This window comes from Salvelinus fontinalis, chromosome 2 (assembly GCF_029448725.1).
Source record: "Salvelinus fontinalis isolate EN_2023a chromosome 2, ASM2944872v1, whole genome shotgun sequence".
Lineage (NCBI taxonomy): Eukaryota > Metazoa > Chordata > Actinopteri > Salmoniformes > Salmonidae > Salvelinus > Salvelinus fontinalis.
The window spans coordinates 47,737,714-47,762,460 of NC_074666.1; the positions used below are offsets into that span (position 1 = coordinate 47,737,714).

Below are 24,747 nucleotides of genomic sequence, written 5' to 3' on the forward strand. Positions count from 1 at the left end.
AGGCTAGGAAACATTTGGGTTGTATAGTTTTTTTGTGTTTTTTTTTTTTTTAGATGTCACTTCTTTCAACGGGGGGCAGTAATACATAAGGTGACGGGTCATGTCATAGGTTTGGTTAGCCCTTGTCATGAATCCAATACTACATTGGACTCATTCTACGCCCCTTTTGATTAGCTGAGGGGATCTGTTCGAATGTGAAACGCTCTTTCTAGAAACGTTATCTTTGGTTGCGATATGGTTTTGGAAAAAAAACATTTGCTTTTCTTTCAAAAACAAAGACATTTCTAAATGACCCCACACTTTTGAATGGTAGTGTATATATTGGATCCAGCTACTGTGAAAAGTTTGGATGTGTGTAAAACCCTCCATAGTCTGCGTCGTTTTAATATTTTATACCCACGAAAAGAAATGATGGTGCCTGTAAGTGTGACATAGCCTATTTAAAACAAGTTGTTGTTTATTTTGTTTAGAATTTGATTAAAATTATTATTTAATCTTGCTTATTGACAATGTTTGGCATGTTCATGCTCAGCCATAATGCAATTGACAGTAGGCCTAGCCTCTATTATACCATGTGATTAATTAGAACAATGTGGACTGTAAATCGGTACAAGTTAACGTATTTAGCAAACATAGTTCTACATTTTGTTATTTCATTGCTGTAACCCATTTAACAAACTATAATGGAATAACATTGGAATTGGGGTTGATCCCAAAACAATACATAAAAGACCGTAAGTACACAACTTGAAGCAACCACATATGTGACCGACCGCCTTGATTCGGTCTTATGTAGCAACATTTGAAATTGTGTTTTTTACATTGGATAAAAGTAGAGACTCAGAGCTAGAAAATGGTATATCATATACTGCAGTTGAGGAACAATGGGAAAGTTATTCTGCTTTGAAAGTTGATAAACTTGTAACCCCAGTTTTAAGAAAATGTTTTGGTACAAGTACTGGAGAGCTCTTCTTTTTCTACACACATTCAGCATCGTTCACACCCTCTTAAGCCCACCCATCTTTTTAAGGATTCACATGTTAGACCATGTGGTAAACACAGGCTATATCCAATCTAAGTTTATTTGTCACATGCACAGGATACAGAAGGTGTAAACGGTACAGTGATAGTACTTGTGAAAGAATGGCGCTGGAGCAGAAGGCAGGCGTTTTATGTGCCCCCAACCGATTGTGTTTTTTAGTTTGTTTATCTGCGTTCTATGTAACACATTTTTTTACTATTTTTGAACATAATGTTGCCGCTACCTTCTCTTATGACCGAAAATAACTTCTAGGCATCAGGACTGTGATTACTCACCACGGACTATCAGAATCCTTTTTCTTCTTTAACGACTCTGACGAGCCCGGGGCGGAGGATATACGGCTCCCTCGGGTACAGGCCCTGACCCCAGTGATCTGCATGAAGAGGAGGCGGAGAAAGAGAGGCCGGAGGGCGGGCTGCCTTCTGAGGAGTAGGAGGCGATCTAATAAACCCCCACACCCCTCAATTCTGCTCGCAAACATACAATCTTTGAACAATAAAATGGATGAGTTATTGGGAAGATTAAACTACCAACGGGACATTAAAAACTCTAACATCTTATCCTTCACGGAGTCGTGGCTAAACGACGACTATATCAACATACAGCTGGCTGGTTATACGATGTACCGGCAGGATAGAACAGCGGCGTCGAGTAAGACAAGGGGCGGCGGTTTATGTATTTTTGTAAACAACAGCTGGTGCACGATATCTAAGGAAGTCTCGAGCCATTGCTCGCCTGATGTAGAGTTTCTCATGATAAGCTGCAGACAACATTACCTACCGAGAGAGTTTTAATCTATATTCTTTGTAGCTGTTTACATACCACCACAGTCAGAGGCTGGAACCAAGATAGTGGTATCACTACCACAATGCCCATTCAAAATCGGAGACTGGCAAATTTTATACAGTATGTGAATGGTGTGTGTGTCTCTGTATTTCAGGTGTCTCCCAGTCCCCTCCCTGAGAGTCCGTGCCATAGAGAGACCCCCTGCCATTGCCCAAAGACAACCCCCCGAGACAGCCTCAACTCCTGCCCCTCGCCTGACGCCGAGGACACGCCGGACTTGGTGAGACAGAGACACACACACACACACACACAGTATATTTGTTGTTTACTCCCAACACTAGATTTAGAAGGAAGTCATGTTCATGTCTGTGTATGTGTGATTCAGAACTGTAACTTCCAGTGTAGTGTGGGCAGGCCCTTGTCCCGTCTCAACCCCCAGATCATCGGAGCAGAGGACGACTACTTTGACACCGAGCAGGAACAGGTACTGGTGGAATACTGCTAGACTGCTGGCTAGCTGTCGTGTCTGTCTGGCTCTGACTGTCTGGCTCCGTCTGACTGTCTCCGGTTGTCTATTTCTTTCTATCTCTCATTTTGTGCCTGTCTGTCTCATTCTCTCGATGACTCTCTCTCTCTCTTAGCAAGCTTGGGAAAATAAAGCCAAGCCAGTAGTGTGAGGCAGCTTGATGTAAAAGTACACCCCCCCCGGACAGGATGCTAGTCTGTCACAGCGCCTTACCGCAATCCATCTCCTTAATGCTGAATGCCAAGCAGAGAGGCATCAGGTCCCATTTGTATAGTCTTTGGTATGATTCGACCGGGGATCAAACCGCCAACCTCTCAATCTCAGGGTGAAAAACACTTTAACCACAAGACAACGGAGTTGGTATCTCTCTCTTACTCAACTCTATCTTTCTGTTGATCTCTACCCTGTCTCTCTATCTCCCTGTCTCTCAGATCAATGGTCAGTGTTGTTGTTTCCAGAGTATAGAGCTGCTCAAGTCTCGGCCCGCTCACCTGGCCGCCTTCCTCCATCACGTGGTCTCTCAGTTTGACCCTGCACCTCTGGTAAGACCACCACATACATACACACTCACTGTACATATACACACACACGCGCACACCAAGGTTATTAAAGTGTTGTGTTTTTCTATTAGATTCTCTAGTTACGTTGTATAAAAATAAAATGTATTTTTCTATAATTTAGTTTAGGTGTTAGGGACATAAAGCATGCGTGGAAGGCTAGGAAACATTTGGGTTGTATAGTTTTTTTGTGTTTTTTTTTTTTTTAGATGTCACTTCTTTCAACGGGGGGCAGTAATACATAAGGTGACGGGTCATGTCATAGGTTTGGTTAGCCCTTGTCATGAATCCAATACTACATTGGACTCATTCTACGCCCCTTTTGATTAGCTGAGGGGATCTGTTCGAATGTGAAACGCTCTTTCTAGAAACGTTATCTTTGGTTGCGATATGGTTTTGGAAAAAAAACATTTGCTTTTCTTTCAAAAACAAAGACATTTCTAAATGACCCCACACTTTTGAATGGTAGTGTATATATTGGATCCAGCTACTGTGAAAAGTTTGGATGTGTGTAAAACCCTCCATAGTCTGCGTCGTTTTAATATTTTATACCCACGAAAAGAAATGATGGTGCCTGTAAGTGTGACATAGCCTATTTAAAACAAGTTGTTGTTTATTTTGTTTAGAATTTGATTAAAATTATTATTTAATCTTGCTTATTGACAATGTTTGGCATGTTCATGCTCAGCCATAATGCAATTGACAGTAGGCCTAGCCTCTATTATACCATGTGATTAATTAGAACAATGTGGACTGTAAATCGGTACAAGTTAACGTATTTAGCAAACATAGTTCTACATTTTGTTATTTCATTGCTGTAACCCATTTAACAAACTATAATGGAATAACATTGGAATTGGGGTTGATCCCAAAACAATACATAAAAGACCGTAAGTACACAACTTGAAGCAACCACATATGTGACCGACCGCCTTGATTCGGTCTTATGTAGCAACATTTGAAATTGTGTTTTTTACATTGGATAAAAGTAGAGACTCAGAGCTAGAAAATGGTATATCATATACTGCAGTTGAGGAACAATGGGAAAGTTATTCTGCTTTGAAAGTTGATAAACTTGTAACCCCAGTTTTAAGAAAATGTTTTGGTACAAGTACTGGAGAGCTCTTCTTTTTCTACACACATTCAGCATCGTTCACACCCTCTTAAGCCCACCCATCTTTTTAAGGATTCACATGTTAGACCATGTGGTAAACACAGGCTATATCCAATCTAAGTTTATTTGTCACATGCACAGGATACAGAAGGTGTAAACGGTACAGTGATAGTACTTGTGAAAGAATGGCGCTGGAGCAGAAGGCAGGCGTTTTATGTGCCCCCAACCGATTGTGTTTTTTAGTTTGTTTATCTGCGTTCTATGTAACACATTTTTTTACTATTTTTGAACATAATGTTGCCGCTACCTTCTCTTATGACCGAAAATAACTTCTAGGCATCAGGACTGTGATTACTCACCACGGACTATCAGAATCCTTTTTCTTCTTTAACGACTCTGACGAGCCCGGGGCGGAGGATATACGGCTCCCTCGGGTACAGGCCCTGACCCCAGTGATCTGCATGAAGAGGAGGCGGAGAAAGAGAGGCCGGAGGGCGGGCTGCCTTCTGAGGAGTAGGAGGCGATCTAATAAACCCCCACACCCCTCAATTCTGCTCGCAAACATACAATCTTTGAACAATAAAATGGATGAGTTATTGGGAAGATTAAACTACCAACGGGACATTAAAAACTCTAACATCTTATCCTTCACGGAGTCGTGGCTAAACGACGACTATATCAACATACAGCTGGCTGGTTATACGATGTACCGGCAGGATAGAACAGCGGCGTCGAGTAAGACAAGGGGCGGCGGTTTATGTATTTTTGTAAACAACAGCTGGTGCACGATATCTAAGGAAGTCTCGAGCCATTGCTCGCCTGATGTAGAGTTTCTCATGATAAGCTGCAGACAACATTACCTACCGAGAGAGTTTTAATCTATATTCTTTGTAGCTGTTTACATACCACCACAGTCAGAGGCTGGAACCAAGATAGTGGTATCACTACCACAATGCCCATTCAAAATCGGAGACTGGCAAATTTTATACAGTATGTGAATGGTGTGTGTGTCTCTGTATTTCAGGTGTCTCCCAGTCCCCTCCCTGAGAGTCCGTGCCATAGAGAGACCCCCTGCCATTGCCCAAAGACAACCCCCCGAGACAGCCTCAACTCCTGCCCCTCGCCTGACGCCGAGGACACGCCGGACTTGGTGAGACAGAGACACACACACACACACACACAGTATATTTGTTGTTTACTCCCAACACTAGATTTAGAAGGAAGTCATGTTCATGTCTGTGTATGTGTGATTCAGAACTGTAACTTCCAGTGTAGTGTGGGCAGGCCCTTGTCCCGTCTCAACCCCCAGATCATCGGAGCAGAGGACGACTACTTTGACACCGAGCAGGAACAGGTACTGGTGGAATACTGCTAGACTGCTGGCTAGCTGTCGTGTCTGTCTGGCTCTGACTGTCTGGCTCCGTCTGACTGTCTCCGGTTGTCTATTTCTTTCTATCTCTCATTTTGTGCCTGTCTGTCTCATTCTCTCGATGACTCTCTCTCTCTCTTAGCAAGCTTGGGAAAATAAAGCCAAGCCAGTAGTGTGAGGCAGCTTGATGTAAAAGTACACCCCCCCCGGACAGGATGCTAGTCTGTCACAGCGCCTTACCGCAATCCATCTCCTTAATGCTGAATGCCAAGCAGAGAGGCATCAGGTCCCATTTGTATAGTCTTTGGTATGATTCGACCGGGGATCAAACCGCCAACCTCTCAATCTCAGGGTGAAAAACACTTTAACCACAAGACAACGGAGTTGGTATCTCTCTCTTACTCAACTCTATCTTTCTGTTGATCTCTACCCTGTCTCTCTATCTCCCTGTCTCTCAGATCAATGGTCAGTGTTGTTGTTTCCAGAGTATAGAGCTGCTCAAGTCTCGGCCCGCTCACCTGGCCGCCTTCCTCCATCACGTGGTCTCTCAGTTTGACCCTGCACCTCTGGTAAGACCACCACATACATACACACTCACTGTACATATACACACACACGCGCACACCAAGGTTATTAAAGTGTTGTGTTTTTCTATTAGATTCTCTAGTTACGTTGTATAAAAATAAAATGTATTTTTCTATAATTTAGTTTAGGTGTTAGGGACATAAAGCATGCGTGGAAGGCTAGGAAACATTTGGGTTGTATAGTTTTTTTGTGTTTTTTTTTTTTTTAGATGTCACTTCTTTCAACGGGGGGCAGTAATACATAAGGTGACGGGTCATGTCATAGGTTTGGTTAGCCCTTGTCATGAATCCAATACTACATTGGACTCATTCTACGCCCCTTTTGATTAGCTGAGGGGATCTGTTCGAATGTGAAACGCTCTTTCTAGAAACGTTATCTTTGGTTGCGATATGGTTTTGGAAAAAAAACATTTGCTTTTCTTTCAAAAACAAAGACATTTCTAAATGACCCCACACTTTTGAATGGTAGTGTATATATTGGATCCAGCTACTGTGAAAAGTTTGGATGTGTGTAAAACCCTCCATAGTCTGCGTCGTTTTAATATTTTATACCCACGAAAAGAAATGATGGTGCCTGTAAGTGTGACATAGCCTATTTAAAACAAGTTGTTGTTTATTTTGTTTAGAATTTGATTAAAATTATTATTTAATCTTGCTTATTGACAATGTTTGGCATGTTCATGCTCAGCCATAATGCAATTGACAGTAGGCCTAGCCTCTATTATACCATGTGATTAATTAGAACAATGTGGACTGTAAATCGGTACAAGTTAACGTATTTAGCAAACATAGTTCTACATTTTGTTATTTCATTGCTGTAACCCATTTAACAAACTATAATGGAATAACATTGGAATTGGGGTTGATCCCAAAACAATACATAAAAGACCGTAAGTACACAACTTGAAGCAACCACATATGTGACCGACCGCCTTGATTCGGTCTTATGTAGCAACATTTGAAATTGTGTTTTTTACATTGGATAAAAGTAGAGACTCAGAGCTAGAAAATGGTATATCATATACTGCAGTTGAGGAACAATGGGAAAGTTATTCTGCTTTGAAAGTTGATAAACTTGTAACCCCAGTTTTAAGAAAATGTTTTGGTACAAGTACTGGAGAGCTCTTCTTTTTCTACACACATTCAGCATCGTTCACACCCTCTTAAGCCCACCCATCTTTTTAAGGATTCACATGTTAGACCATGTGGTAAACACAGGCTATATCCAATCTAAGTTTATTTGTCACATGCACAGGATACAGAAGGTGTAAACGGTACAGTGATAGTACTTGTGAAAGAATGGCGCTGGAGCAGAAGGCAGGCGTTTTATGTGCCCCCAACCGATTGTGTTTTTTAGTTTGTTTATCTGCGTTCTATGTAACACATTTTTTTACTATTTTTGAACATAATGTTGCCGCTACCTTCTCTTATGACCGAAAATAACTTCTAGGCATCAGGACTGTGATTACTCACCACGGACTATCAGAATCCTTTTTCTTCTTTAACGACTCTGACGAGCCCGGGGCGGAGGATATACGGCTCCCTCGGGTACAGGCCCTGACCCCAGTGATCTGCATGAAGAGGAGGCGGAGAAAGAGAGGCCGGAGGGCGGGCTGCCTTCTGAGGAGTAGGAGGCGATCTAATAAACCCCCACACCCCTCAATTCTGCTCGCAAACATACAATCTTTGAACAATAAAATGGATGAGTTATTGGGAAGATTAAACTACCAACGGGACATTAAAAACTCTAACATCTTATCCTTCACGGAGTCGTGGCTAAACGACGACTATATCAACATACAGCTGGCTGGTTATACGATGTACCGGCAGGATAGAACAGCGGCGTCGAGTAAGACAAGGGGCGGCGGTTTATGTATTTTTGTAAACAACAGCTGGTGCACGATATCTAAGGAAGTCTCGAGCCATTGCTCGCCTGATGTAGAGTTTCTCATGATAAGCTGCAGACAACATTACCTACCGAGAGAGTTTTAATCTATATTCTTTGTAGCTGTTTACATACCACCACAGTCAGAGGCTGGAACCAAGATAGCATTGAATGAGCTGTATTCCGCCATAAGCAAACAAGAAAACGCTCACCCAGAGGTGGTGCTCCTAGTAGCTGGGGACTAATGCAGGGAAACTTAAATCAGTTTTACCTGAGTTTTACCTAAATGTGCAACCAGAGGGAAAATAACTCTGGACCACCTATACAACACACACAGATATAGATACAAACCTCTCCCAAAAATTAAAGCAGGAAGCACCAATGACTAGATCAATAAAAAAGTGGTCAGATGAAGCAGATGCTAAGCTACAGGACTGTTTTGCTAGCGCAGACTGGAATGTGTTCCAGGATTCCTCCAATGGCATTGAGGAGTACACCCCATCTGTCATTGGCTTCATCAATAAGTGCATCGATGACGTCGCCCCCACAGTGACCATACGTACATACCCCAACCAGTGCATCCGCACTGAGCTAAAGGCTGGAGCTGCCACTTTCAAGGAGCGGGACTCTAACCCGGAAGCTTATAAGAAATCTCGCTATGCCCTCAGACGAACCATCAAACAGGCATAGCGTCAGTACAGGACTAAGGATGTGTGCAGAAAGTAGCCCATCACTTTTTCCTACTGATCTGTCGATAGCGCCTGCTAAATTCAGGGCATCAGTGTTGTTGAGAAAAGTAGCAAAACTTTTGTAGGTCTCAATGGCTAATGTTATGTCTTTCAAAAACGGCTTGGTAGAAAGGACTGTCACGCATACTTAACAGCTCACGTTATAGACAGAAGCGAGCTACATGGCAGACCAATCCAAACTTATCTCCCGGGATGTCCAGCCCATCCATTATCTCAGCCAATCATCGCTAGCGGGAAGGTTCCTGTCTTTTTCCGTGGCTAAACCAACTAGGCTCATAATTTAACAATTGTATTTGTATTTATGGATGGAATACAAGTTTGTCATTAAGTCACATGAAAGGCATTCCTGCCCAAAAACGCATTTTGCTAAAAAAAAATGTACGTTCAAATGTCTCTCCTGTGAAGTAGTGACGCGCGCCATATGCCTGTTTCCTGAAACGAGTCACATATTTCGCCATGGAGCACGTTCTGATTGGCCAATGAAGGGCCTAGCCTCGACACACCCACAACTTGTTTATTCATCACAACCCAGCCCTTTCACCGCAACGGCAGCAAGTGTGCCGGAAATTGTAATAGTGAAAATGGCTAAAATATTTCTGACACAGTGTTACTGTCTGCGCTTAGATTTACCATTGCGTTAGGGTTGTTAAAATAGAGCCCTAGGTGTACAAAATTCTGGTAACTGTCCCAAAATAAAATTAAAATCCAGAAAAGATGGGGACATTTTGCATCCCTAATAAACATTTTTTTTCTAATAGGGTACAGCAGTTACTCTCTAGCACTTTGGTGGTTTGACCCAAGAAGACATTGGTCAGTATTTAAGACCTAACGTTGTCCTTGTCCTCTCCTAGCTGTGCTACCTTTACGCCGACCTGTACAAGCAGACCAACTCCAAAGAGACCAGACGGATCTTCACGGATTTCTATACTTTCTTTATGGACCGAGCAGCGGTAAGACACACATGTGTGGGAGCACACGCAAAGGCACACATGGACGCATGCCATTACACATGCATACAAACAAACTGGCGGTTAGAGAGGCGAGCCTGCAACCAGAAGGTTTCCAGTTCGAATCTCCGGATCCGACGGGGAAAATCTGTCAGGAGATGAGCTGGCAATCGGAGGGTTGCTGGTATCAAACCCTAGATGTCATTGCCTGCCGTTGTGCTCTTACGCAACACACGTAACGTCCCACAGTGACAGCTCCCCCGCACCTATGATTTTCTGGACAAAATGTTGAAATGACATCAGTTTAACCGGTTGTAAGGAAATAGAAAGCTGTGAAAACAACCCAACATGTTCTGATAAGATTTCAGTTTGGCTTGGATGCATATTTTTTGTGTGGTTGAAATACTATCAGCTGCTGATAAAGATAGCACCTCTACAGACAGTATCTAACTGTGCATTCACATTTTCTCGAGATGCTGAAAGAAAGAAATCATATTTCTCCACTGCTGTTCCAGAGTACATTGTTTTGGCCTACTTTTGGTATATAATTTTACTGCAAGAAACGCTTACTTCTGTAGGATCCTGAGTGGCGTAGCGGTCTAAGGCACTGCATCTCAGTGCTAGAGGCGTCACTACAGACCCTGTTTCGATTCCAGGCTGTATCATAACCGGCCGTGATTGGGAGTCCCATAGGGCAGTGCACAATTGTCCCAGCGTCGTCCGGGTTAGGGTGTCATTGTAAATACGAATTTGTTCTTAACTGACTTGCCTAGTTAAATAAAGGTTCAATCAAATAAAAATATTAACACTATGTTAGAGGTTATAGACCTACAATCAGTGTCCTGATTTCATTTTCCATTTAACCGATCTGAACAGTAGGCTATAGTTTCCTTGACGTGCCATAGGCCTACTTGAAGTCCCTGTCTTCTGACTGTCGAATTTGTACAGCACCTCACAATCATCACACATAACATAGCCGGCAATGCTATCATCCTCTTCTACCACTTCACCAAATCTTTTCCAAACATTATTTTTCTGGCCCTCCCTTCACTTTATTTGCAACTCTCCATATCTCAGATTTTTTCTTATTCAATTAAAGACTAAGTTCTTTTTTAGCGGCCGTGGATTGACGTTAACTTTTTCTGCCCGTTCCCAAAAGTATTTGGCGATTGGCCTGCAGGCTATTTGATGCACGTACTGTTAGGCCCTAAATCATAGGCTTATGCACTGGTACCAGATAGTGTCACATATTTAAAGAAATGTAGCCTATAGATATAAATTGCATAAGAATGATACATGTATGGACTTTTTAAAGTATTGTTTTCTCTTTATTCAACCTGCCAGCCACCCACCCTTCATCCACATAGTATTTCATGACCCTAAACCGGCCCCGTGGATATAACCGCAGGGCCTGCGGGTTATGAGTCAACCCGCACATTACTAGCGTGTGTGAATTAAAACCCCAGCACCATCCATCAGATCCTCTTTTTTCCTCGCTTCTGCTCTTATATCATTTCTCCAGTCTTCCTTATGTTGCTTGAGGAATCTTTGTCCACTAGGTGTGAGTGTGTCTGAACAGCCAAGTTCCTTTACTAACGGTGTGCTTCTGCTGATCTGCAAGATGCCTAGTATTCTGTTAAATGTACAGTCTTTATCTGCTATGCTGTAGGCAAAGGAAATTATATTTGTGTTTGTTGGGGTTGAATTGCTGAAAGTCTCTATTCTTTTTTTTGGTTAGATATTTGACTCTTTTTCCCTTGCAGAATCTGAAAGTAGCTGTGCCTGAGTCTATTGCCTCTGAACTAGGTAAGCTGTTTCAACTATTTTTGTTTTCACATACTCCTTTCAGGTCTTGTATAAGTTTAGCAACAGTTATAGCAATACAGTAGTGTATCGTCTAGTGTAATTGATTAGAACGTTTCCAAAAAAGGAAGACAGCTTGAGACTGTGTGTGTGTGTGTGTGTGTGTGTGTGTGTGTGTGTGTGTGTGTGTGTGTGTGTGTGTGTGTGTGTGTGTGTGTGTGTGTGTGTGTGTGTGTGTGTGTGTGTGGGCTAACATGCTGTTGTGTGTTCCCAGATCGGCGGAGACCTGAGCTGATCCCAGAGGAGCTACACAGACAGTACACACAGCTGCTACAGGACACACTGCTACCAGACATCCAGGGGAACCTAGAGGACTTCAGGTCACACACGCATTTAGACAGACACATGTACACCAGTGGCGGTCAGTGCCGTTTAAGATGAGGGACGACATTTTTTTTTCATGAGCATGGCCTTATTTCTATTACAGCATATTGGATGACTGTCATTCAAATTCAAATCAAACTTTGTCACATGAGCCGAATACAAGAAGAGTAGACTTTAACGTGAAATGCTTATATACAAGCCCTTAACCAACAGTGCAGTTCAAGAAGATGAGGTCATTTTTACATGTGGGTGGGGGTGAAGTGACTATGCATAGATAATAAATAATTATAATAATAAATTCCATTCACCCAGTTCAATGTAACAGCAATAGGTTTAGGCTACAACATGATACTAACATTTTCCCTCGACCCATCATGAGGTTGCTTCAACCTAGCCTATGAATGAAAGTTTACCACATAGGTGCACACAGGTCGTGAGACAAATTTGAGGTGAGAACCAGTGACACATGGACAGACAGTGAAATTCAATACCACCTTGCTCACTCTTCCCCGCATCTGGCTGATATAGGATGTAATCATTAGTCCAACAGTTGCAAATTTGAGTTTCTATTGGACAAATACAAATATTTTATTCACATTCTGTTCCGTAAAAAAAAAAAATTTGAACAGCATCGGCAGAATGAATACACCCCCTGATCACGCGTAAACACAGTCACGTTGTATTCCTTCTCGCATCTATGCGCTCTCCTCCTCTCACCTCTTCCCTTCACTTGTGGACTTCAATGCACAACACATCAGCTGTATGTGACCAGCAAAAAAACTTTCCAAGCCAAACCACTACACACAGCCTACATCGTTGTCACCATATTAGCTAAAGTAACGTCATAGTCAGCATAGCTATTAGAACTAACTCGTTAGTAAACCTGCTACAATCAGGCAGTAAGCAGTTACTACAGCGTAAAACCTGAAGCTTACCTTGACCTCATAGCCAGCTAGCTAACATAGCATCCCTCTGTTTGAGCAGGGTGATTCAGTAGGCTAAACTAGCTAGCTGCATTTGCTAGCTAAGTGAAACTGAAAGTGAAAAAAATGACATCTCTATATATATTTTTTTCTCTTGCTTCTCCTTCATTTTGGAAGAAATGTATTTGTTCAAAACTGTTCAACTATTGTCTTTCTCTCTTTGAGTCAACTACTCACCACATTGTATGCACTACAGTGCTAGCTAGCTGTAGCTTATGCTTTCAGTACAATATTAATTCTCTGATCCTTTGATTGGGTGGACAACATGTCAGTTCATGCTGCAAGACATTATAATTACTGTATAAGTCTACGAAAAGGGGTGAGCACCATGAGCCTCCTAGGTTTTGTATTGAAGTCAATGTGCCCAGAGGAAGACGGAAGCTATCTGTCCTCCGACTACACCACAGTGCTACCCTACAGAGTGCTCTTGTGGCTACTGTAGACCTTCTTTGCAAAATAGTGTTTTAATAAATTATTTGGTGATGTGATTATATTTAGTATATTTACAAATCCACACATACACCATAAATGCACACTACAAACACACACGTGCACACACTCACTTCTCAAAGATGATGTGCACATAATTAATGCATGGATTAATCATTTGTATGTGTGTGCGCGTTCGTATCTGTCTGTGTGTCTGCCTGTTTTTGTCTATTCATCTGTGTGTGTCTGCCTGTATGTGTCTACAGGCAGAAGCGCAGCATGGGTCTGACCTTGGCAGAGGGGGAGCTGGCTAAACTGGACACAGAGAGGGTGAGAGACCGCGTGGCGCTGGATAGAGAACGCTCCTGTGCCGAACATATCATCTCCAAGATAGAGGACGTCTTGTAAGTCTCTGAAATACATGCACACACACACAGGGACACAGGACACGTGCGCCAACACACACACACACACACACACACACACACACACACACACACACACACACACACACACACACATACACATACACATACACATACAGAGACACAGACGTTACCAGCATCATCAAGATTATTGAATGACAACATGGCACAAGAGTCAGGTTGAAGAAAGCTGTTGTCTCTGTTCCACTTAGCCTTTGAGATAGACAGGAGGCGAGTGTAGTGTACAATTGCTCATTCTTTCTTACACACACATTATTTGTCACACACACACACATGCCACTACACACACAGTAGCATGACGTTATCAGCTCCATAACGATTATCTAGTCTAGTAATGGCATAAGGTGTAGGTTAGAGTACAAAAGTGTGTTGTCTCCAGTTACACACACACACAGCCATTCTGGTGGTTATTTCCAGGTCAGTGAGTGCTTGCGTGTCTCTGTTCTCCGGGCCTCAAACACTCCGAACTGGACAGATTACAGGGCTGTAGATAGATAGGATAGCCTGGCTTTTGGGGTGTTTTTTGATAAGAGAAAAATCCTCAGTCGGTGTGTCTACTTACTGTAGTGAGTTTGAATAGTAGAATACACCAGGTGCAATTTCAAAATGTGTTTGTGCATCAGCAGTTTTTCTCTTATGTCAGTCACTGAGAGTCACTCAATTAACCCATGTCAGCATGTCAGCACAGCCCAACATTTTGGGGACTAGTAAGTCAGTCTAGCCAGCGATCTAAACTTGTAGTAATCATGGTTGAATGGGGGCCCCCATTGATTTTTTTTAGCCACTCTCACTCAGATATCATATTAAAAACGGCAAACATTTCTCTCCACCCTATTGAAAAATGTGAAGACTTGCAGGAAATTAACTTTTTTCTCTCTGCTGTCAAGAGGGGGGCCATTAAAATGTTGGCCCCCTCAACAAAATTTCCCTTAGCTCCCCAAAATGTTTCATGCCAGCTCTGACTGCATATGCGGTTATGGATGTGGGTACGCAGACCCGCGAGCCACTGCGGCCCCTCATGATGAGTTCAGATTCTTTTGTGGCCCCCACCCCTATCAAAGTTGCCCATCCCTGACATAAACCCATAGGCTAATGGAACTGTATTACCATTACACCAGCAGACTTCACATGTGTCTTTTTGTAGCAGAAGGGAAGCTGTGTGTGAGCGTCAGTTCACCCTGTGTGTGTTTTTATCCTTCCAGGCTGACGTCACAGCCCACAGAAGAGGAGAAGTGGTAAGAAGTGGGATTTTTCTATGTTCCATCTAACTATAACCACATGATGTCAGAATAAGACTTGATAGGTCTGCTGTCATGCTAGAGTTTACTCTAGACAGTGGAAGTAGCAGTGTTGATTGTGTGTGTTGTCATACTGGGGTTGTAGCAGGGTTGGGGCGGCAGGTAGCCTAGCGGTTAAGAGCGTTGGGCCAGTAACTGAAAGGTTGATGGTTCAAATCCCTGAGCCAACTAGGTGAAAAATCGATCAATGTGCCCTTGAGCAAGTCACTTAATCCAAAATGCTGCTGTAAATCACTCTGGATAAGAGTTTCTGCTAAATGACTAAAATGTAAATGTATGTGTTCAATTACTCGTGAAGGTCAAGGTGAATCACACATACTTTATCTGGGCCAGTATTCTCTGAGTAGGAATGGTGATCTAAGATAATTTCACCTCTTTTGGATAATAATGAATATTATTATATTGACAGGGGGACCTGATCCTAGATCAGCACCCCTACTATCAGATGCTTTGTGAATGCGGGCCCTGTTCTGAAGTTAAAGTGTATTGGAATCATGTTCTCTGATACTTGGTTTAATATAATACTCTGTTCAGTGATTATTAGCAAGCTGGACACAGTAAAGAAACTGTATGAATGCAGGTCCTTATAATTTCTACATAGTTTCGATTTGGTTTTAGTCATTTTAAAGTATATTGAGTTCCATGAATTCCATCAGCATGTTGTGTATCCATCCTGTGAGAAAAGCTGTTGGCGCAGCACAGGTTACTTTTGCCCAAAAGTATTGCGCTATATATGGAGTAGGGTGCCATTTAGGATGCATCCTGAGAGTCTTCCAGCAGTGGTTATCATAGAGTCCTCTCACTATATCTGCTGGAGATCTGTGGTACTACACACTGTCAGTTAGGCCTGGGTCTTGTTCATTAGGCACCAAATGGAAGAGAACTGACTGAAATGGCAAGGGACTACTTGGTCTTGTCCAATGCAAAAATACAATTTTATTTTCGGTTGCACTCCCTTATGAACTCGACCCTGTTCTGAGGTAATGAATCGTATTGAAGAATACGGTGATAGTAAAAACTGATCAGGTCAGGATTGAAGAAACGTGTCCTAAGCTTTTCATTAGATTTTCCCCAAATGTACTTCTAGTGATTGATAACGTGTCATATTATGACTGTTTTCAAAGAGCCTTGAGAGACATTTATGTATCATGAGACTTTCTTTTAAAAAGTATAAATATTATTGCAGCTAATCAATATGATGGTTGAATGATCGTAAATGATTTCATATTATTAAGATCAAGACGGCTGTACCGGACCTTTAATGTTAATTGAAAGTGTATTTATGGTAATATTAACAGTTAATTAAAGACATAGTTCATACATGCATAATCTATGAGCAGAATTATTGTCTTACTTCAATTAGCCACAAAATCCCTAGTTTCAAAGCAACTGTTTTTCTGGAAGATGTGCTGCACTATTTTCCCCCATGTGGGCCTGCCCCCTAGCATTTTGAGTTCAACCAATGAGCTTCAGGCCCTCGCCATTAGAGTGAGTAGCAAGATACACATGATGCACCAGCAGCAGAACAAGAGAGAAACCAATGACATGGTGCACATGAACTCAGCAAAAAAATGTCCTCACTGCAACTGCGTTTATTTTCAGCAAACTTAACATGTGTAGATATTTGTATGAACATAACACGATTCAACAACTGAGACATAAACTGAACAAGTTCCACAGACATGTGACTAACAGAAATGGAATAATGTGTCCCTGAACAAAGGGGGGTCAAAATCAAAAGTAACAGTCAGTATCTGGTGTGGCCACCAGCTGCATTAAGCACTGCAGTGCATCATCTCCTCATGGACTGCACCAGATTTGCCAGTTCTTGCTGTGAGACGTTACCCCACTCTTCCACCAAAGCACCTGCAAGTTCCCGGACATTTCTGGAGGGAATGGACCTAGCCCTCACCCTCCGATCCAACAGGTCCCAGACGTGCTCAATGGGATTGAGATCCGGGCTCTTCGATGGCCATGGCAGAAGACTGATATTCCTGTCTTGCAGGAAATCACACACAGAACAAGCAGTATGGCTGTGGCATTGTCATGCTGGAGGGTCATGTCAGAATGAGCCTGCAGGAAGGGTACCACATGAGGGAGGAGGATGTCTTCCCTGTAACGCACAGCATTGAGATTGCCTGCAATGACAACAAGCTCAGTCCGTTGATGCTGTGACACACAGCCGCAGACGATGATGGACCCTCCACCTCCAAATTGATCCCACTCCAGAGAACAGGCCTTGGTGTAACGCTCATTTCTTCAACGGTAAACGCAAATCCGACCATCCCCCCATGTGAGACAAAACCACGACTCGTCAGTGAAGAGCACTTTTTGCCAGTCCTGTCTGGTCCAGCGACGGTGGGTTCGTGCCCATAGGCGACGTTGTTGCCGGTGATGTCTGGTGAGGACCTGCCTTACAACAGGCCTACAAGCCGTCAGTCCAGCCTCTCAGCCTATTGTGGACAGTCTGAGCACTGATGGAGGGATTGTGCGTTCCTGGTGTAACTCGGGCAGTTGTTGTTGCCATCCTGCACCTGCCCCACAGGTGTGATGTTCGGATGTACCGATCCTGTGCAAGTGTTGTTACACGTGGTCTACCACTGCGAGGACGTTCAGCTGTCCGTCTTGTCTCCCTGTAACGCTGTCTTAGGCGTCTCACAGTACGGACATTGCAATTTATTGCCCTGGCCACATCTGTAGTCCTCATGCCTCCTTGCAGCATGCCTAAGGCACGTTCACGCAGATGAGCAGGGACCCAGTAGAAAGGCCTCTTTAGTGTCCTAAGTTTTCATAACTGTGACCTTAATTGCCTACCGTCTGTAAGCTGTTAGTGTCTTAATGACCGTTCCACGGGTGCATGTTCATTAATTGTGTATGGTTCATTGAACAAGCATGGGAAACAGTGTTTAAACCCTTTACAATGAAGATCTGTGAAATCATTTGGATTTTTACAAATATCTTTAAAAGACGGGGTCCTGAAAAAGTGACGTTTCTTTTTTTGCTGAGTTTGTGACATAGTACGCAATTTTCTAAAACCACTTTTGGCTCGTGAGCGCTACTTTCAGAACTACTGGCTAAAAAGTATACAAAAGTACCAGAGAATCCCTTTAATAGTGTATTGTGTTGTGTTCCAGCACTACTATGCAGTATGTTATCCTCACATATATGAAACACCTGGGAGTTAAAGTGAAGGAACCTCGTAGCCTAGAGCCCAAACGAGTCCGCATCAACTTCCTGCCCAAGATCAAGGTACAACACCCACACACCTAGACGCATCAATTATGCATTTCAGTACAATACTGTAGTCCTTTACTGCTTGTAGAAACTTCACATTTGATGTAGCATAAATCATTCTGTTTCTTCCCATGGTGGCACTGTTTTACTCACACTTCTTGGTGTGAGGTCTTTCTTGGTACCAAGCATGGTAACATTTTGGCCCACTTGTTAACAGCTTTCCAGGGCAGCATTCAGCAGGCCGCAATGTTGGGCAATGTTCAGATAGTAATATAGCATAGAACAAAAATGTCTCTCTGACATGTAGAATGTGTAATGTAGAATAAGGAATCACATCAGCTCTATTCATGAAATGTCTATCTGCAACGTTCCACAACGTTTGCCTACTAAATTTGGCCCAGCTTTAAATTCTCTGACTGGGTGGTTTGAATTTGTTTTGTTCTATGGAGCAGAAGAGTATCAAAACTGAGAAAGAGGGGGAGGATAAGGTGAAGAAGCCTCGTTTTCCCAGCATCCTCGGCCCTCCTCGTCGGCCCAGCCGTGTGGACTCCACTTCAAGTAAGTGTAGAAGACTACAAAGTGCTCCCTCCTAGTGTGCAGCACCAGTGTGGAACAAAAAAAACACAATGGTTAGTTTGAGATGCGTAACAGGCTCTGTAGTGACGTCATATATGAAGTTGAGATATAATATTACTACTGAGCCTGAATACACTACTACAGAGCCTGAATCTCAAACTAATCATTGTAAAAAAGAAGATGAAAAAACTATTGAACTTCTTTTGAGATTCTCAACGATTCCATTTCGATTCAGTCAATTCAGGAAGTAAACTGAAATTAGGATTTTCCTCATAGAAAAGCATTGAGAAAGTTCTGCGTTTCAATTTGAGTTCACTTCTTGATTTTACTGAATTGAAGTGTAATTGACCCAAACCCTGAGAGGAATCCACTTAAAAAGGCCACATTTACTCTTTAAAATATTTGTCCTACAAGAAACAGTAATGTCGTAACGCAAATATGAAGACAATCTGCCAGCCTACCTAGACCATTATGTCTTTATGCCATTATGTCGAAATAAAAAATAAAAAAAAGATTTAAAAGATTTAGAAAAACAAGACCACATCCTTATGTCCCAATATCCCCACTAGTATACTTCTTTGCATGCATGGCCAATACATCACCAGTAGTATGGAAGTGTTGATATTTTAACTTAGTTCGGTGGAATGTGTCCTGGTATTGTACTGCGGACAGACGCCAGTGGTGTTGTTACATCCAGCGCTGTAAAGAGATTGTGAACTTCCGCAGCAGGAAGTGCCTGTCTGGAGCTGTGTGAGTCAGCTCCCCATTACATTGTGCTGCTACCACCATATATACTGTGTGTGTATATATATATATACTGTGTGTGTATGTGTATATATATATATATAGTCAGGTCCATAATTATTGTCACTCTTGATAAAGATTAGCAAAAAATGCTGTATAAAATAAATGCAAATATTAAGCTATTGCTCCAAAAATTGGGAAATTGTATTATTTTATACTAATACAACTGCTCAGAGAAAGAGATTTTGTTTAACAAATAACAACAAATCTCAAAAAGATAGGGGTACATGTTTGGCACCCCTGTTTTCAATACTTTTGCACCCTCGCCTTGCGAGAATAACAACACTGTGATTATTGTGGATAGTCAGGTTAATATAATAGTTAACATTTACATGCTTTGCAACATTAACAATATCCCTAATAATCCTGTTTATGTGGACACATCTGAAATCCGTCTACCTGATGGGACTTTTAATAAATGCAGAAAATCGCCAATCAAAATAAACGTTCTACCACAGAGACCATGTTATTTTTTGTGAAAACTTTGATTCTGAGTTCAGACATATAATGTTTATGTAAAACTATTTATAAGATGTACTTTCAGGCAGAAAGGTCAGAACCGGGAAGACTAGAAACAAAACTTGAAAACTTGAAGCACGCTGGTACGACCTGACAAGACCTAAATACACAGGGGATAATGGGGAAAAATGGGAGATACCTGGTGAGGGGTGGAGACAAGCACAAGACAGGTGAAACCGATCAGGGTGTAACAGTACCCCCCCCCCCCCCCCCCTAGGTGCGCCACCTGGTGTCCAACCCGGACACACACCTGGTTGACCGGGTGCCGGCAGTGGAACTCAGTGATGAGGGCTGGGTCCAGGATATTCATAGTGGAGACCCAGCACCTCTCCTCCGGGCCATAACCCTCCCAGTCAACCAGGAACTGGAATCCCCTGCCCCCAGGTTGAACACTCAGGAGGCGCCTCACCGTGTATGCCGGATGGTCGTCGATGAGACAGGGGAGAGGGTTGGGCCTGGAAACAAAGGGCTGTGAGACAGAGGTTTATTCCTAGACACATGAAAAGTGGGATGTATATAGAGGGTGCGGGGCAACAGAAGACGAACAGCAGAAGGGCTAAGGATTTTAGAGATAGGGAAAGGGCCGATAAAACGGGGGGGAAAGTTTACGGGACTCCACCCGGAGGTGTAGATCCCGGGTGGAAAGCCATGCCCTCTGCCCGAGACAATAACGGGGAGCAGGGGTCCGATGGCGGCCCACCTGTCACCGATACCTGGAGGTGGTCTTGAGAAGAGCGGACTGGGCTATCTTCCAGGTACGGTGACAGCGGTGGACAAACATCTGGGCAGATGGTATGCTGACTTCTTCCTCTTGCTCAGGGAAGAGCGGGGGCTGATATCCCAAGAAACACTCAAAGGGCGAGAGACCAGTGGCCGAGCAGGGAAGGGTGTTGCGGGCATATTCCACCCACACAAGTTGCTGGTTCCAGGTGGTGGGGTTGGCGGAGATGAGGCAACGAAGAGCCGTCTCCAGGTCCTGATTTGGCTCGCTCGCAGAACGCTTTCCAGAACCGGGACGAAAACTGAGTACCGCGATCGGCGACCATGTCGACCCGGAAGTGCATGGATTCGGAAGACGTGCTGCACCATGAGCTGGGCCATCTCCTTGGCTGAGGGTAACTTGGTAATGGAAATATAATGGGCGACGTTGTCCACCACCGTTAGGATGGTTGATTTGATTTTATTAGGATCTCTTTTAGTCCTCATTTTGGACTAATCTTCCAAGAGTCCTTAAACATTAAAATACAATTTATAATACGATCACATTTTCACATATAACACACTGTTACAGACATAATACACTTACATATTGACCAGATAAATACTCGTAACAGTCTGAAAAGATAGATTGATTGGTGGTGTTGCCATCTGACGGAGGAAGACCAGTGACGAATTCCAGGGATATAAGGGACCAGGGGTGGTGAGGAACAGGGAGTGGTTGAAGGAGGCCAGCCGGAGCTTGCCGCAGATTCTTATTCTGCTCACACACAGTGCAGGCCGCAACAAATGCGGAGACGTCAGGAACCATGGTGAGCCACCAAAAACATTGTCGGACGAAAGCCAGGGTCCGACGGCAGCCAGGATGGCAGGTAAGTCTAGACGAATGTACTCATTCCAGGACCGGGAAACGGGACAAACATCCAGTTAGCCGGGCTCCCCTTACGGACCAGGCTTTCTATACCCCAGATGAGTGCAGCCGCTAGACAGGAGGTAGGGAGGATGGTCTCTGGGTCAGATGGTGTAGCAGGGGGGCTATACATGCGTGAGAGCGCGTCAGGCTTCACAATCTTGGGCCCAGGGCGGTAGGAGAGTAAAATTAAAACAAGCGAATAACAGGGCACATTGAGCCTGAGTTGAGGCGCTTGGCGGTGCAGAGATATTCCATGGTCAGTCCACACTAAGAATGGATGTTCCGCCCCTCTGCCAACACTCCTCCAACGCCGTCCTAACTGTGAGTAGTTCTTGACTTCACACGTCATAGTTCCTCTCAGCGGGGTAAAGACGATAGGAAAGGAAAGCGCAGGGAAGCAGCTTTTAGTCTTGGGCAGGATGCGGACAGGACGGCCCCCACGCTGACATCCGAGACGTAGCCCTCCACCACGAACTGACGGGAAGGGTCTGGATGGATTAAGATGGGAGCTGTAGTGAATTGATGCTTGAGGTCCAAAAACACCCGGTCAGCTGCTGGAAACCACGTGAACAGAACCTTGGGAGAGGTGAGTTCTGAGAGGGGGGAGCCAGGGTGCTGTAACCCCGGACGAAGCGGCAGTAGCAGTTAGCAAACCCAAGGAAACATTGCAGCTGCACTCTGGATGTGGGTTGAGGCCAATCCACCACCGCTCTCACCTTGTCAGAATTATTTGAATATTTCCTGCAGCGATGAGGTATCCTAGTAAGGAGATGCTGGCGCGATGGAATTCACAATTCTCTGCTTTCACAAAAAGCTGGTTCTCCAGGAGACCCTGGAGGACGTGTTCTTGAGCTGAACGGGGGAAAACGATGTCGTCATGGTAGACACATACGAACCGGTTCAACATGTCACGGAGCACATTGTTGACCAGGGCCTGGAACACTGGTAGCGTTGGTCAGTCCGAATGGCATCACAAGGTACTCGTAGTGCCCGCTAGCAGTGTTAAAGGCTGTCTTCCATTCGTCTCCTTCCCGTTTCGAAACCAGATGGTTGGCGTTCCGAAGGTCAGGCAGGTACAGGAAGGCAGGTAGGCTCAGGACAGACAGAAAGGTCCGAACCGGGAAGACTAGAAACAAAACTTTAGAACAGGAAAACGAGAAAAACGCAGGTTTAAATACACAGGATAATGGGGGGAAATGGGAGACACCTGGTGGGGGGTGGAGACAAGCACAAGACCGGTGAAACAGGTCAGGGTGTGTTAAAACAGAATCTTTCCAGATCCTTGATATCCTTCGTCTGCTCTTATGGACTGGCTGCTTCAATTTAAACCACATGTTTTCCTTGTGGTTCAGTGGAAGCAAAATGGCTCCGTAACATCAAAGATCCACCACTATATTGTACTGTAGGTATGAGGTAGTTTTCTAATGTTTTTCAACACCAAACCCATCATTGGTGTTTGTGGCCAAAGAGCTCTATTTTCATATCCTCTGACCATAGCACAGGTACCAATCCAAGTGTCAATGACACTTAATTTATCAAACTCCTGGGGGCGCTATGGTCAGATTACATGAAAATAGAGCTCTTTGGACACAAACACCAGTGATGGGTTTGGTGTTGAAAAACAGAAGCATATGCAGGAAAGTACCTCATACCTACGGTAAAATATGGTGGTGGATCTTTGAAGGTATGGCGCTATTTGGCTTCCACTGGTCCTGGGGCCATTGTTAAGGTCAATGGCATCATGAACTTTATTACCATGGATTGCCCATGGCTATGTGAGCTACAGTACTGACTGTAGTTTATTTTAATGCGGGCGTGTCTGTTTGCTTGTTTGTTTGCTTGTGTGTGTGTAGTCGGCAAGGCCATAGAGATGAACAAGCAGCGGGGCCCCCAGAAGCAGCTCTCCCAGCCCATCTTAAGCATCCCCGATCACCTAGAATCCTCGGCCCGTGGCAGCCAATCAAGGGACCTAGGCTCGGATGTGGCCACCCACCCCTCGGCCCTCATCGCATCACCCCCACACAGTGCCCCAGCCAGCCAGGGCTCCGACCCAATGGGACGCGATTCTGACTCGGGTAAGGACCCCTTGTCTCTTCCCAATGCTTTTCCTCCTTACTCTCTCTTCGTATTTGCCTTTTCCTCTCCAATTTCTCAAATAATGATAGATGGAAAAGGAAAGGATTATGTTATAGCGCTGTAGTGCTTTTCCAAGTGCTCAAATTGCTATATATTTGAGGGGCGGACTCACCTCATCCAATGTCAACTCTCTCCCTCTCTCTCCCTCCATGTCTTGCTTCCATCTGGCTTCCTCTCTATATTTCCATGCACCACCCCACCCTCTCTCTCCCACGCTGTTTGTTTGCCTTTGTTCTGTGGTCCACTTCCCTCCTCTCTGACAAGTTTGCTCCCTGGCCTTTGTTGTCAGGACTTCATTACACTGGGTTAGCCTGTCTTACAGTGGCCCAGCCTTCTGGAAAATAATTGCCTTCTTTGGTTTCTTCTTGTTTATTCCTAATTGGGGGGCGGCCTTCTTGTCCGCATGTAGTCTTTGTCTGCATATGATCTGTCAACAACCCCTCTCTATTTTAGTTTTGAACGTCTTGCTATATGTCGTGCGGATATTCTTTCTTGCACTGCTTTTCGACTAAAGGGGATCTCGATTTTTGAGCTTGTTCCATCACACGATAAAACAATGAACAAAGCGTAAATGTGGACTAACGTGCTTCTCTTCAATGGAGATCTTGTTTGACCTTCAGAATGAAGAAACTTCTGTGAGCCTTCGCCATATTACTTAGGACCGTATTGCCTCCTGTTGGATTTATGTGGACTTAAGTGGAGTAGAATATAACTTTATTAATTCACATGGAGAGGAACATTCACCCTGGTAGAATTGAATAGAACTTTTTAATCCACTTGGGGAGGGACATTACCCCTTTGCCTTTGGATTATTGTTCTAATGTGAGGACTACCCTCTGGGGCCATATCAAGTGTCTGAGTAGGACTGTTGATTTAGGATCAGTCTTGCCTTTTAGATCACAACGGAAATAAGATTACAGGGCCAGTTGGGACCAGATTGTAAATC

General features: G+C 43.7%; 1 protein-coding gene across 1 annotated transcript in view; it reads left to right on the forward strand.

The window, feature by feature from the left end:
* The window catches only part of LOC129820038 (rho guanine nucleotide exchange factor 12-like), a 124,704-nt gene that overhangs the window by 73,813 nt on the left and 26,144 nt on the right, over positions 1-24,747 (forward strand). The window contains exons 14-21 of the mRNA XM_055876855.1: positions 9,464-9,562; positions 11,323-11,365; positions 11,637-11,742; positions 13,425-13,562; positions 14,807-14,839; positions 18,037-18,151; positions 18,589-18,694; positions 23,519-23,740. Coding sequence (XP_055732830.1) covers positions 9,464-9,562; positions 11,323-11,365; positions 11,637-11,742; positions 13,425-13,562; positions 14,807-14,839; positions 18,037-18,151; positions 18,589-18,694; positions 23,519-23,740 — 862 coding nt within the window. The remainder of the gene's footprint in view (positions 1-9,463; positions 9,563-11,322; positions 11,366-11,636; positions 11,743-13,424; positions 13,563-14,806; positions 14,840-18,036; positions 18,152-18,588; positions 18,695-23,518; positions 23,741-24,747) is intronic.